Source organism: Leuciscus leuciscus (assembly GCF_965113295.1).
Source record: "Leuciscus leuciscus genome assembly, chromosome: 13".
NCBI classification, from domain to species: domain Eukaryota; kingdom Metazoa; phylum Chordata; class Actinopteri; order Cypriniformes; family Leuciscidae; genus Leuciscus; species Leuciscus leuciscus.
In genome coordinates, this window is record NC_138737.1 from 38851391 (window position 1) to 38867337 (window position 15947).

Below are 15947 nucleotides of genomic sequence, written 5' to 3' on the forward strand. Positions count from 1 at the left end.
ACACAAACACAGTGTTTTAATGGGGAGATGTTGGGTTTATAGAGTAGATCTCTGTATTTGATCACTGAGGTTCAGTCATAAGTCTCTGTTTGTACAGTATGGACGTGTGTCTGACCTGAGCCATATATGATGGATGCACGCAGGTCATCTATGGCTGGTCTTCGGGGGGTGAGCTGAGGCGTGTTCCCTTGTTTAGAGGACTGATGTGAAAAAAGGAAAAAGTATCACAGAGCCGCTAGAAAACCTCATTTGCAAACAAAATGGATATAGGTCCATTTGAGTTATATATGAGTTATATTGATCTGAATCAAAAGCTTTTGAGTTGAATCAGCAAATCTGCATTAAAAAAAGCCAAATATCTGCTTTATCTAATTTTTTTTTTTTATTATTACAACATGGCCTAAACTATGTAGTTCTATTTATCCAGAATTTGTCTTTTTGAATTATTTTTTAAAACAAAGATGTCTAATTTATCTTAATAAATCAAGGTTAGTAATTAAATAAACCAGAACATGTAAAATAATAAGTAAAATAACTGGCTGTAGAAGTGTTTTTCAGAGAAACGAGTGTGTGAACTTAGCATGTTTCCTAAATATCTGCAAACATATTGTGGTATTTTTATGCTTTAGTACAGTAAAAAGGTTACATACAGCACCTTTAACGTACAGCCCTGCCCATAAGCATTCTTTGAATTACCTTGGGTGTAACCTGTAGGCCTTTAGTCTGAGGAGCGGGCCGGCTCTCGGGAAGAGGAATACTTCTGAGCAACGCCAGGACGCCACGCACTTTATCATCAGAGATACGCAGAGACAGCAGAGGCAGCTCACCATAAATCTTAAACCTGAAGGAAAAAAAAACATTAGGTACAAATATACCAATGCATGAAGGGCTGCCCTCGACTAAAGATTTTTCTAGTCGACTAGTAGTCGTTCATTTAAGCCATTAGTCGACTAATCGCGCGTTTATATTAAAGGGATACTTCACCGATTAGCATTAAGCTTTGTATCAGTAGAAACCTGGTAGTATTTTGGGAATGACCGTGCTTCCCTCCCTCATGTCCCCCTGAGACGAGAGATTTCTGTATTGTGTGTCTGGAAAAAAAACTCAGATGACGCAAAAATCATCATTTAGCATCATGGAGGCTTTTCTGTCCAGAGGCGAGAGACTCCAGCCAGTAGGAGGAGCTCGTTCCGCATGTGTTCAACCCGCCCATAGGGGGATCTCACCATAAAACACAGTCTTTTCAGTTTCGAGTCGACTAGTAGCCTAGTTGTATCATTTCTCCCGATACTGCCCTCTGTAACCGGTAGGCATGGCTTGGGAGTGTCCTCGTAGGGCACTTGTCTTTCATCCACATGAGCCAAAAATACATTTTCTGGCTTTTCTCAGTCTAGAAGCACCAACTTCAAAAATAATTTCACATTTCTACTACATAGATGACCCAATTTAAATACACATTCATCTTTCCAGCGGTGAAATATCCCTTTAATAAGCCATAAATCATAATAATGCGCCTTTAATTGCCTGTATAAAATACGTATATCCTAATCAGCACACAAATTTAAACATAAAGCTTGCCACAGCGCACCGGCAAACGTAATGATTATGAATGTGTCATAAAAAAACCCAGAATGAGACGGTCTAAACATTTTAATAATTTATTGGTAACGTTTTCTGTGTTTTCGGCTGCAAGGATTAAGTCAACAATGGTGAGTGGTCTTCACAGTAGTGGACGCGTGTATATGCATGTTTCATACGGATTACATAATCGGAGAATATTTATGTTTATTCAAATGTAAAAATTTCAAGCTTTCTATAGAAATATTTCTCATGTCTCATGAGTTTCGGTTCATTTATGTGATGCGCTCAAGTTTAAGACCGAATCGACAGAAAACAGCATTATTTTACAAAAACACAACGTTTTGTGAGTTTACAGAAATAAAAGTAGACCCTTTACAGTTTGCATTACTCTTATCTGTATGACCAAAAATGATGGAGTATTTTAAGTTTAAGATTGTAAGATTGTGGCCAAAACTGGTACTGCAATCACTTTCAAATTACTGTAGAGCGGTGTATCCCCTCCCCCTCCCCCTCCCCCCTGACTCGAGGTTGCCAGATAGGCTGCAGGATCCAGCAGGAGCGTAGGCTGCTACAAGGAGCTTCCAATGGCAAGTGACGAGTCCTACACAGTACGTTTTTTTCCTATACAAATCCTTGTTTTATTTCGGACTTTGTCACGATATATTTCGGATTCATAATGAGGTCTTTTAGGTTTCGTAACGTTTGACATTTTTTATCCGACACGTTTGTAGCTGCAGCTGTGGTAACTAGAGCAGAGCTGGCAAACCGGATGCCGAAACACTACTGACTTCGTGATTGGTAGATAGGTGGAGGGTGGAGCATCAGGCCAAAACACAACATGACAACATCAACATCAGTTGAGGGCTGCAACTTCACTTTTAAATGACAATATCCTGGCCGGACTACTGTTGTCAGTGATATAAGTATTTGAAATGAACATGTTTTTTTAATGTCTAGTGACATATCAGGGCCATTTTATGATTAATTTAAATACATTTCTTACATACTGTTCCTTTAAATGTAAGTGACTGGCGCCTACATGTCATGGAGTAAACACGCTCTCCACACAAACACTTGAATATGCACCTAATAAGCGAGTGGATGTGTAAAGTGCAGCTTCTTGCATGTTTCAAGTGATAAGCCTAATTTGAGGTCGATAAATGTTAGTATTTCCTTCGTGTTTTTTTTTTTTCTGCGACTAAACGACTAATACATTTTTGGTCGACTAAAGCTTCTTCTAGTCGACAAACGGTTAGTCGACTATTTGGGGGCAGCCCTAATAATATGTGATGTGCAAATAGATGTGCTTTGGATAAAAGCGTTTGCCAAATGCAATGTAGATTCCTGCTTACTTGGGCATTCTGGAGTCCGTGACCACCATGGCTCGACTGAAGACCACCTTCAGGTCTACAGGCTCGAGGATGTGGAAAGCAGACTGTCTCAGCGGACGAGCCCTCTTCCAGTCACCACCTGATGCGACACACAGCATGATGAACCACAGCGCTGTAACGTCTACTTTTGATCAGTTATTGTGCATGTCTGCGCACCTGCTTTGGTGTAGAGGAACTGTAAACTGCTCAGCTGGATATCAAAGCTGTCATACGCTCGAGACATGATGTCCTCGATAGTGCTGCTGACCGCAGACAGCTGAGGCAGGTCAGCTCTGCTCTGACTGGACATCTGCACACACACAACACACACACTTTTAGCCAATTATTACTTTCTAAAATAATAAGACAGCTATATTTACATTTATAAAACACCATTTATATTGTGCAAGAAAACAAATATTTAAACGGCGAGTCAATGATTTGACTTTCTTTCCTCTGAAGCCGTTATTTCAGCCGTTTTTACCTGGAAATGACCCAAATCCAGAATTGCAAGGTTGTGTTTGGAGTCATAAAAGCCGTTTTCTGGTACAATGACATACGAGGCCATGAAGTTTATCTTCAGATCAAGAACCTTCTGAGTCTCAATGATGTACATCAGCCCTGTCAACAATGAACAATACTGTTTTAGTACTAGCTACTATTTAATAACCACAGATAAAGGGTACAATTTTAATAAATTATTTTTATTTTAAATAAATAGAAGTTATTTTAACTTATAAAAGCCTAAAATGCATAGGAAATCTGCAGTTATGATAGGCTTGGCCCTTGCCTATAATCAACATGCTCAGCATTGCAGCTTATATTAGCCAAGAACGGTCTAGCGAACATGTGAGTCCACACACACACCTGTGGAGGTCTTGTCTCTGAACAGCTCCAGCTTCATGAGGGTGGCGTTGGTCAGTTCATCCAGCTGCAGGTCTTTAGGAGGCATGAAGAAAGCTGACATACTGTTCACTGTCATCTACAAACAAACACAAAACACACTTGATAAACATGCCATGATCCATCCATTCCAATGTGATGCCGCAATGCGTGGCACATCTCAGAGATGGTACACCACAAGCATTTTTATTTTTATTTTTTAAATAACCGATCGTTTCGCTAGATAAGACCCTTATTTCTCGACTGGGATCGTGTAGAAGCTGCATTGAGACGGACATTTGAACCTTCTTTGAACATTGGAATAGTTGGTTGTCATTGAAGTCCATTCTGTGTAGAAAAATCCTGGAATGTTTTCCTCAAAAACCTTAATTTCTTTTCGACTGAAGAAAGAAAGACATGGATATCTTGGATGACATCGGGGTGAGTAAATTATCAGCAAAAAAATGTGAAAAAGTGAACTTTCAACAGAAACAGAACTAATCCTTTAATACTGACATTTTCCATAAAAAAAAATTTCAAAAAAGATGTCAATTTTGATTTCATGGTGATTTTTTTAAGTGACTTCTCAGCAGTTTTCCACCAAAATAAAAGTTTGAGGGTTTAACATTTGAAAGTGAAGAATTTAAGACATAAATATTAGTATTGTAACTTATTTATTATCCAGTGCAATTGTATTATTACAATATCCATGTGTGTGTGTGTGTGTATATATATATTATTACAATAACTATATATATAAAGTTCAGTAATTTCACTTAAATGGCAATGAAAATAACCTATTAATTGTCATTTAAGTGAAATTACTGAACTTAAATATACAAGCTTGATAAAAATTATAATTCTAGAAGAAAAAGTTTTATGCTCCCCAAAGAATCTTTTAAGGTTTTTTTTTGAGTGAATGCAAAGTTTTGAGGGAACGCAAAACATTTGTGAGCAAACGCAAAAGCATTAAATTATTTTTCCTCTCTTCTCATATTTTTTCCATCACCATGTCCCTTTAGGGGCTCCGTATGTAAACACCCTCAAAAAGCAACCATTTCTATTGGCATCGGAGTGTGGCATCTTAGCAACAGCAATATATGAGACGTGTTCAAATGAGATTAAATGTTTATCAATCAGCTTTTCAAATCACAATGACAAAATACTAAATTTTTGACCAAATTGTGCAGTCCTAAAAAGCAGAACATTTTTTAATAATTTATTTATCTGCATGTCATGTGACCATTAACCAACATCAGAAAACCATGATTATGCAAATGTTTAGTTAAATTATTTAACTTTTAACTTAAAATCTGAGGAAAATCAAGAAAATGTATGCCAGAAAAAAGAAGAAAGTTTGTGAATCCCTGGCATAGAGAGATGCTTCCTGACACTCACAGCGTCATAGATGATCTCCAGCGCCTGGGACTCGATGCGGAGTCTCTGGTCCGCGCTCGCGTCCAGCGGGTTCGTCTCGAACATGAGGTTCAGGAGAGTCTTATCTTTCATCCCGTCCACATGACGTGGCGACAGCAGGACAGGGGCCGAATCGCCTCGTGGGAGACCCGACACTTCAAACGATGACAGCTGAGCAGAGATCCTAAAAAAAAAAAAAAACATATATCACACATCTGAGACAAACACAAATCACAAACATCTTTTCAACATCATAATCAACAAAAAATCTTTTTACACAAATTTTCTCACAAAGACAGTCTATGTAGCAAGACATTCTGAAGGGCTAAAAAGCCAAACGTGCACCTTGTCTAAAACACTTTATTTTGTACATTTTATCTAAAATTCCCTTTCTGGTGTCAATCATGTGAAAGTTACTGCAAGATTTATTAATCTTGCCCTATAGACTTCCATTGTAAGGGCATTAGTGTAAACAGGTTTTGTGCTTGTTTCACAAACTGAGGAACAAATCAAAAGTATTTTCTGGGGTAATTAAGACTAACTGTATTAAACACATAAAATTCCTTCAAATAAAATAAAAGTGGGATTCAAGCATTTGATAATTGTAATAATGAAGTTGTAAACAAAAATGAGTGTAGCAGTTTAACGGAGATGATATGAATTGAAAAGAGAAGGCGTACTTCATAGCTTGAGCCGCAGGTCTTTGAGCCAGCATGGCTTTCAGATCAATGACGGACAGTTTGATTATCTCCGGCTTCTCTCGGCTCTCTTTGATTGACAGGGACAGGCGGAGAAGCTGGAAATTTATCTTCATATTTTCAAACTGCAAACAAAAATATAAGTCAGAGGCGTGATGACTTACATAAAGTTAAACCTCTTACAGGGATAGTTCACCCAAAATTTGAAATTAGCCCATGATTTACTCACCCTGAAGTCATACTAGGTGTATATGACTTTCTTCTTTCAGACGAACACAATCAGAGTTATATTAAAAAATGTCCTGGCTCTTATAAGCTTTATAATGGCAGTGAATTGCTGTTTCTGGTTTGAAGTCCATAAAGTAAAAAGTGCATCTATCCATCATAAAAGTGCATATATCTGTCCATCATAAAAGTGCATCTATCCATCATAAAAGTGCATCTATCCATCATAAAAGTGCATCTGTCCATCATAAAAGTGCATCTGTCCATCATAAAAGTGCATCTATCCATCATAAAAGTGCATCTATCATAAAAGTGCATCTGTCCATCATAAAAGTGCATCTATCATAAAAGTGCATCTGTCCATCATAAAAGTGCATCTATCTGTCCATCATAAAAGTGCATCTATCCATCATAAAAGTGCATCTATCTGTCCATCATAAAAGTGCATCTATCCATCATAAAAGTGCATCTGTCCATCATAAAAGTGCATCTATCATAAAAGTGCATCTGTCCATCATAAAAGTGCATCTATCTGTCCATCATAAAAGTGCATCTATCCATCATAAAAGTGCATCTATCTGTCCATCATAAAAGTGCATCTATCCATCATAAAAGTGCATCTGTCCATCATAAAAGTGCATCTATCATAAAAGTGCATCTGTCCATCATAACGTCCATCATAGAAGTGCATCATTCCATCATGAAAGTGCATCTATCCATGATAAAAGTGCATCTATCATAAAAGTGCATCTGTCCATCATAAAAGTGCATCTATCATAAAAGTGCATCTGTCCATCATAAAAGTGCATCTATCTGTCCATCATAAAAGTGCATCTATCCATCATAAAAGTGCATCTGTCCATCATAAAAGTGCATCTGTCCATCATAAAAGTGCATCTATCATAAAAGTGCATCTGTCCATCATAAAAGTGCATCTATCCATCATAAAAGTGCATCTGTCCATCATAAAAGTGCATCTGTCCATCATAAAAGTGCATCTATCATAAAAGTGCATCTGTCCATCATAAAAGTGCATCTGTCCATCATAAAAGTGCATCTATCATAAAAGTGCATCTGTCCATCATAACGTCCATCATGAAAGTGCATCTATCCATGATAAATGGATAAATCCAGCCTGTGGAGCACTTTTATGATGGATAGATGCACTTTTATGATGGATAGATGCACTTTTATGATGGACAGATTCACTTTTATGATGGACAGATGCACTTTTATGATGGACAGATTCACTTTTATGATGGACAGATGCACTTTTATGATGGACAGATGCACTTTTATGATGGACAGATTCACTTTTATGATGGACAGATGCACTTTTATGATGGATAGATGCACTTTTATGATGGATAGATGCACTTTTATGATGGACAGATTCACTTTTATGATGGACAGATGCACTTTTATGATGGACAGATGCACTTTTATGATGGACAGATTCACTTTTATGATGGACAGATGCACTTTTATGATGGACAGATGCACTTTTATGATGGATAGATGCACTTTTATGATGGACAGATTCACTTTTATGATGGACAGATGCACTTTTATGATGGACAGATGCACTTTTATGATGGACAGATTCACTTTTATGATGGACAGATGCACTTTTATGATGGATAGATGCACTTTTATGATGGATAGATGCACTTTTATGATGGACAGATTCACTTTTATGATGGACAGATGCACTTTTATGATAGATGCACTTTTATGATGGACAGATGCACTTTTATGATGGACAGATTCACTTCTATGATGGACAGATTCACTTCTATGATGGACAGATGGACAGATTCACTTCTATGATGGACAGATGCACTTCTATGATGGATGGATGCACTTTTATGATGGATAGATGCACTTTTATGATGGATAGATGCACTTTTATGATGGATAGATGCACTTTTATGATGGACAGATTCACTTTTATGATGGACAGATGCACTTTTATGATAGATGCACTTTTATGATGGACAGATGCACTTTTATGATGGACAGATGCACTTTTATGATGGACAGATGCACTTTTATGATGGTCTATGATGGACAGATTCACTTCTATGATGGACAGATTCACTTCTATGATGGACAGATGCACTTCTATGATGGATGGATGCACAGATTCACTTCTATGATGGACAGATGGACAGATTCACTTCTATGATGGACAGATGCACTTCTATGATGGATGGATGCACTTCTATGATGGACAGATGCACTTCTATGATGGATGGATGCACTTTTATGATGGATAGATGCACTTTTATGATGGATAGATGCACTTTTATGATGGACAGATTCACTTTTATGATGGACAGATGCACTTTTATGATAGATGCACTTTTATGATGGACAGATGCACTTTTATGATGGACAGATGCACTTTTATGATGGACAGATTCACTTCTATGATGGACAGATTCACTTCTATGATGGACAGATGGACAGATGCACTTCTATGATGGACAGATGCACTTCTATGATGGATGGATGCACTTTTATGATGGATAGATGCACTTTTATGATGGATAGATGCACTTTTATGATGGACAGATGCACTTTTATGATGGACAGATGCACTTTTATGATGGACAGATGCACTTTTATGATGGACAGATTCACATCTATGATGGACAGATTCACTTCTATGATGGACAGATGGACAGATTCACTTCTATGATGGACAGATGCACTTCTATGATGGACAGATGCACTTCTATGATGGATGGATGCACTTTTATGATGGATAGATGCACTTCTATGATGGATAGATGCACTTTTATGATGGAGAGATGCACTTTTATGGACTTCAAAACAGAAACAGCCATTCACTGCCATTATAAAGTTTGGAAGAGCCATGAATTTTTTTTATATATCTCTGATTATATTCGTCTGAAAGAAGAAAGTCATATACACCTAGGCCGACTTGAGGGAGAGTAAATCATGGGCTAATTTTCATTTTTGGGTGAACTATCCCTTTAAGCTGAATCATTGACTGGAATGTCCTGCTAATGTGAGAAGGCTAAAAATGTAGAAGGCTAAAAGTATTAGCACTACCAATGCATTAACACTAAATTAAATCTATAAGAGGAAACTGGATTAACATATGCTATGATTGTTTGTCATTAACCTTTTTTGGCAGGTTAGGATTGACGGCTGTCTCGCTGTATCCAATGGCAGCGTACAGTTTGGCTTTCTCTGCTGGGGTCATTAGCCCATCAAAACCTGAGAGATACGAAACAGAAAATCCATCAGAAACAGATCTACATAAATGTGGAATTCTGTGGAATATTAGGAATCACATAAATCTGCTGAGCTTTCTGTGGAATTCTAGTCACATTTATTTATATAGCGCTTTATACAACACAGATTGTTTCAAAGCAGCTTTACAGAGATAACAGGAAAATAATGCAAAACAAAGTTTGATTCCAGAAGAAAAAAGCGTCACAGTCCAGCTTAAGTAAGTTCAGTGATGTTTCATTTTGTTGTAAAAAAGTTCTTAATTTAGTTCATTTATAGCCGCTCTGGAGAAAACAGTAGCCGCGTTTCCATTACCCTTCAAATTGCGCAAATTGCAATTGCTAATTGAAAATACACCCAATAGAAACATGTCTATTTCGCAAAAACTCCCATTTATCGCAAAAAAGTTTTTACGCTCGCATGAGGAGGTTTTTCAGGCAATTCGAAAAAGAAATATTCCGCAAAACTGCAATGGAAACAGTTTTTGCACATTTACAGTCCCCTGACGCAGATGACGCGGTGTGTTTGGACAGAATACGAGACATAGTTCTTTATTAGACTCATAAAAGACAAAAGAACTACAGGAATAATGGATTCTAAACCTCAAATAAATGCCACAATCAAGACCTTGAAGCAGAAATGAGGGAGAAACACCCAGAAACACCTCATATGAGCCACTCACAAGTATAATAAGGGTCATTCCTTACCATTAATGCTTGGATAACACACATACATCTCCTTCGATTAATAATAATGGCTAGTGCAGTGGCTGGGATTAGTACATAAACCTACCAACGTCCGTTGCCATGGTTTTTGGAATGATTTTACTTATCGCGAGAGGAAAAAATGAATGTTTTAGTCGCATAACATCGGTTAATGGAAACGCCTTCATTTCGCAATCGTTTTTTGTCGACATTTAGAAGAAAAATTGCTAAAGCTTTGCGCAAATCTGTAATGGAAATGCGCCTAGTGATGTCATCGTCCAGCTCAGTTCAGTTCTCATATAATGGTGTCAATGCAGGCCGATCAATAATATTGTTGAATATTAAATTAAATGTTACATTTAATGTTTAAATAAAATGAGTTCCAGACCACAGATTCTGTGCAGGACTAGTTATGCTTTACTAAACGGATGCAGAGCGCAGTCAAACCTCCTGTTTTGACGTCTTTGGTTTGCGTTTCACTTTCTCCAGACCAGTTCCACATCCAGCCGAACCAGCCCTGTGACTGTTCCTCCTCCACCTTCACCCCGGGGCGGTTTATCCTGAGACCCGCCTTGGAGGCCTACAACACCAGATGCACAACATGCAAGAAGTCAACAAGTGTGGTTCAGTTAGAAACGTCACTTTGCTAGCTGAGCTACAGGAACACACTTCTTGTTATATGATCCATAAGCCACACTGTATTCAGGATTCAAATGATCTATACAATATTATACGACTGTGAAACTGATGTCACGTCACCTCCATCTCAGCTTGCTGTCTTGCCATTGTGATGTTGAATATATCCAGGGTTCTTTCCGTGTCCTTAAGGATTAACAAAAGTAACAAGGTTATGCTCAAAACAGAGCGGTCATGGAAATTACATCAGGCTTAATTGTTTTTTTGCCACATTTTAAGCTTAAAAAATGTAGTTAAAAATGAACTGTGTTAGAAATGATCTATTCTGAATAGAACACACTAGATTTATGGACTTTTTACTGCGAACTGAAATGTGAAGAGTAACTAAATATGTTACATTATTTATTTTTAATGTAAAGTATCATCAGTCAACAGAGGCTCGATCTATCTCAGAACAGTAGCGTTATGCTCTCTTTGAAAGTGTATTTTTTAATCTAATGCAGTATTTAGGTATTACAGAGCATATTAAAGTAATGTATACTACTTTTGTTCAGAAGAAAGACAATATCCACATACAAGATTTTGAGAATATGTCTTCTAAAGTTAGCCTAAAAATGTAAAAACACACACACACACACACGTCATTCCAAACCAATATGTTGTGATTATTTTTATCATAAAAGGAGAATTTTTCTGAATAGTCTTCCTGCAGTTCTTGCCAGTTCACAAAGACTAAAGCACATCAACATTTGCCATTTCACAAATACAGTTTAGTGACCACAACTCTCAAACTCCAAACCAAAAACAAAACAGCCATATTTTCACCGTTCATAGTGACTATGGCTGTCAAAACAAAACAAAAACTAAACTAAACTAAAAAACTAATTTGCCATTTCAAAAATAAATGTTATAGTGACCATGGCTGTCAAACTCCAAAACAACAAAACAAAAACATCAAAACCAAACAAAACCACAGTCATATTTGCCAGTTCACCTTTCATAGTAATTGTCAATTGTCAAAACAAAACAACCATTTCACAAATACCATTCATAGTGAGCATGGCTATCAAAACAAAACTAAACCACTGCCTTATTTGCCATTTCATAAATACGGTTAATAGTGACGAAGACTGCCAAACTCCTAAACAAAAACAACAAAACAAAAAAAGCCATATTTGCCAGTTCACCCTTCAAAGTGACCATGGCTGTCAAAACTAAACAAAAAACTAAACCACAGACTTATTGTCCATTTCTCAAATACCGCTTATAGTGGCCATGCCTGTCAAAACAACAAAATAAAACAAAAAAACGATTGAGATTTCTCTCATTTTGTGTTCAACAGAAAAAAATAGCAGCATATTGATTTGGAAGGACATGAGAGCAAGTAAATGTAAGAGTAAAGTGGAGCATGCTCAGCGCTCACCCACCTCCAGCTCCTTCAGCAGACTCTCGGCAGGTTTCTTACTGGTGATTTTGCTCTTATAGATCTCTCTGTACTTCTTCACATGTTGCCGATGGCGTCGGATATGCTGCCACGACCACATGTGAAGGCGGGGCTTGATGTTGACCTCCAAAACGCCTGTGATCACATACCTCCACCTGCGACCACAACCACACATACAGAAGACACAGAACCTCACAGAATTACACAACTACAAATCGAATTAAAGCTGCAAGCAGCATGTATCAGGGTTCAAGCATTCATGGCCTTTAAGCACATAAGCATTTACGACATTAAGTTTTATTTAGCAAGCATTTAACCACTGAAATAATAGATGGAAAAGTCCATTTACAGCCAATACAGGCAATTTACCATAGGAAATATATGGTTTTCAAAGCTTTTTTACAGTTATAGCGCCACCTATGGTCCGATCTTCATAAAATTTTGCATGATTGTTTACTATGTTATGTCACATATGCTCACCAATTTTTGTGAAGTTCTGAGTTTTCATTTAGGATTTATAGGATTTTTAGTGTATTTTGCCACACCCATTTTATAAATCACCCTATTATAGACATCCAAATGCACAAGTTCAACTTTTTTTTGATATTTATTGATCTAGAGAGTCTTAGAAATTTTTCCTGTCTAAATCGAAATTGGAGATACACATTTTGTCCACCTTGAGCCAGCGATCACAGTGGTGTAAGACACTTGAGTCTAGGTTTTAGATTTAAAACCTAGATTTTGTACTTTTGGTTGCTGTAGCGCCACCTATGGGCCAATCAGGGTCATACTCTGATAGGTTCTCCCCAAATTGAGGCCTACCATCTGGCCAGGTTTCCAGTCTCTAGGCCTTACGGTTTGGCCTGCATGATCAGTTTTACAAATCCTTACAATTACAACAGGGTTTCAGCATTTCATGCTTGAACCCCTAATTATCCAAGACCACACACTCCAAATGCACGTACCAGTGATGAGCGTTAGTGTGAACCGGCACATTTGGACGAAATTTCCTGTACGGAAGGTTACGGGTCATCATGTCCACCGAGCCCAACAGCTCCAGAATGCTGACGTACTAGAAAATAAACGCCGTAAAGTCATATGAATGATTTGTCATTATTTGTTGGCTGAATTAGACCAAACGAAACACATTTCCCTCACCTGTGGCCGGCTCAGCTCCACAGCCACCTCAGCAAGGTTCACCACCAGGTCCACTTTCGGCGAGGAGAAGTCCACATCGGAGCGAGGATTCATGCGCAGCTTGGCATTCGCAGATATTGGACGAAAGACTAAACAAAAACAAAGTTGGTTTGTATTTTCTTGATACTATATTTGTTCAGAAGAAAGACAATATCCAAATGCAAGAATTTGCAAATATCTGACACTGGACCACAAAACCAGTCACATGGGTGAAATTGAGATTTATGTATGATATGGAGGCTGAATAAATAAGCTTTTCATTGATGTGTGGTTTGCTATGATATGACAATATTTGGTCGAGATACAACTATTGAACATCTGGAATCTGAGGGAGCAAAAAAATCTAAACATTGAGAAAATCTCCTTTAAAGTTGTTCATTTATGTTCACGATTGTGCAGCATTCACTCACAAAAATAAATGTTTTATATATTTACGGTAGGAAATTTACTAAATATCTTCATGGAACATGATCTTTACTTAATATCCTAATGATTTTTGGCATAAAATTTTTTTTGATAATTTTGACCCACACAATGTATTGTTGGCTTTTGCCACAAATATACCCGTGCGACATGTGATGGTTTTGTGATCCAGGGTCACATATGTCTTCTAAAGTTAGCAAAAAAATAAAACACACTCATGTCATTCCAAACCAATATGCTGTTTTTTTGTTTGTTTGTTTTTTTACATAAAAAGGAGAACTTTTCTGAATAGTCTTTATGAATTTTGCCAGTTCACAAAGATTGTGACAAAAAAACTAAACCAAACAAAAGCACAGCATTAATCGCCTTTTCATAAATACAGTTATAGTGACCAAAACTGTCAAACTCCAAAACAAAACTAAATAAAATATTTATCATATGTGACCCTGGATCACAAAACCAGTCACATGTCGCACATGTGATTTTGTATTTGTGGCAATAGCCATATGGGTCAAAATTATCGATTTTTATTTATATATAAAACATGTATTTTTGTGAGTGAATGCCACACAATCGTGAACATAAATGAACAACTTTAAAGGAGATTTTCTCAATGTTTCGATTTTTTTACACCCTCAGATTCCAGATGTTCAAATAGTTGTATCTCGACCAAATATTGTCCTATCCTAACAAACCATACATCAATGAAAAGTCTATTTATTCAGCTTTTAGATGATGTATACATCTCAATTTCAAATAATTGACCCGTGACTGGTTTTGTGGTCCACGGTCACATATTATCATAAAACACTGTTGAATACACATTTGAGAATGAAAAGCAAGAAGGAACTCACTGAAATGATAATCCTGAGGGATAGCGTTCTGAACGGCTACACTGTGCTTCAGGTAACGCTGTGAAAAATACAAATGAACAGTCGATGAAGATGGGAGATCTCTTTTCCTCAGACTCACAGATGAATGAAACGGAGACGTGAAGGCCTACCAGAGCCTCATCAGGGTTGTGGTTGGAGTAAAGCTCTGAATTCACGTTCCAGTACGCAAACAGATTGTCCAAACGTACGAGCTAAATGAAGTAACAAGCAGTATTAGTGAACAATACTGGTTAACTTTGCCACTCATAACCCTGAAAGTGAAAAAGACCCGTTTTAGACCTTAAAAAAGAGCTTGGCTTTCTCATCCAGAAGACACGGGTTCCAGTTCTGATCAGCTGTCTGGAAAATGTAACAAAGATTGTATTAAACAGACAGACAAACACATAGCCAGGTTGTATTTCACCACAAACAACTATATATTGTGTACATAAAACAGTATATTAAACGTGAGGTGCTTAAAAGAAGTGATCATGATTAATGACATCTAACTTAAAAGTTTGTAAATGTATATATTAGGGCTGTTAAATTTAACACATTAACGATTTTTATTTCTTTCAGTTTAACACATAAAAATATTTAATAAATTTTTTCCCCGTGAGTTAATCAATAATAATCAAAGAACATGAAATGATAATCAAAGAACAAAAGAAAAAGCACTTACTGCTCTTGACTGAATAACATTTGTATTTTTACATAGGATTAATCAATATTTAATGTATAATTTATGCAGTGAAGACTGTGAAGCGTTTAATAACTTAAATTCAATTTCTGTATATAACCTACATGTTAGACCTACCTGAACATCTTAAAGCACCGTTTACAAGGTTACATTCGTCAGAAACAATGAAAACAATAACTTTTTGTGCATTTTGACAGGGCAAGTAAAAATCTGAACTGGTCTGACTGGGCCACTAGAAACATTTGAGCCCTGATATAATGAAGCGTACGGGTAAATGTGACATTTATTATAATGGGTGTATGTGAAGATTGTTTCAAGTTTACTTAAATTAAAAGTTGACGTATTTTTTAAAGCCTAATAAATGTTAAAAAAACAATAGCTTTCAATGATACTTTAATGCTGAATGGCTATAATTAATAGCTAAAATTGAAAACAAAAAATAACTTTCAATAACTCAATAACTTTCACTTTCTATGTTAATTCGGGGATTAAATGTGAATTTATAAAATAAAAAAAAGTAATGTTATGTTATGTT

At 36.9% G+C, this 15947-nt stretch overlaps 1 protein-coding gene across 2 annotated transcripts in view; it reads right to left on the reverse strand.

The window, feature by feature from the left end:
• vps13a (vacuolar protein sorting 13 homolog A) overlaps window positions 1-15947 on the reverse strand; it is a 79575-nt gene that overhangs the window by 56744 nt on the left and 6884 nt on the right. For both annotated transcript variants that reach the window (XM_082188655.1, XM_082188654.1), the window contains exons 8-24: window positions 15013-15072; window positions 14844-14924; window positions 14695-14752; window positions 13379-13506; window positions 13186-13292; window positions 12204-12375; window positions 10900-10962; window positions 10588-10720; window positions 9327-9421; window positions 5930-6072; window positions 5232-5433; window positions 3819-3933; window positions 3436-3572; window positions 3129-3261; window positions 2934-3051; window positions 697-841; window positions 116-200 (exon numbers count right to left, since the gene is read on the reverse strand). In XM_082188655.1, the coding sequence (XP_082044781.1) occupies window positions 116-200; window positions 697-841; window positions 2934-3051; window positions 3129-3261; window positions 3436-3572; window positions 3819-3933; window positions 5232-5433; window positions 5930-6072; window positions 9327-9421; window positions 10588-10720; window positions 10900-10962; window positions 12204-12375; window positions 13186-13292; window positions 13379-13506; window positions 14695-14752; window positions 14844-14924; window positions 15013-15072 (1975 nt within the window). The remainder of the gene's footprint in view (window positions 1-115; window positions 201-696; window positions 842-2933; window positions 3052-3128; window positions 3262-3435; window positions 3573-3818; window positions 3934-5231; window positions 5434-5929; window positions 6073-9326; window positions 9422-10587; window positions 10721-10899; window positions 10963-12203; window positions 12376-13185; window positions 13293-13378; window positions 13507-14694; window positions 14753-14843; window positions 14925-15012; window positions 15073-15947) is intronic.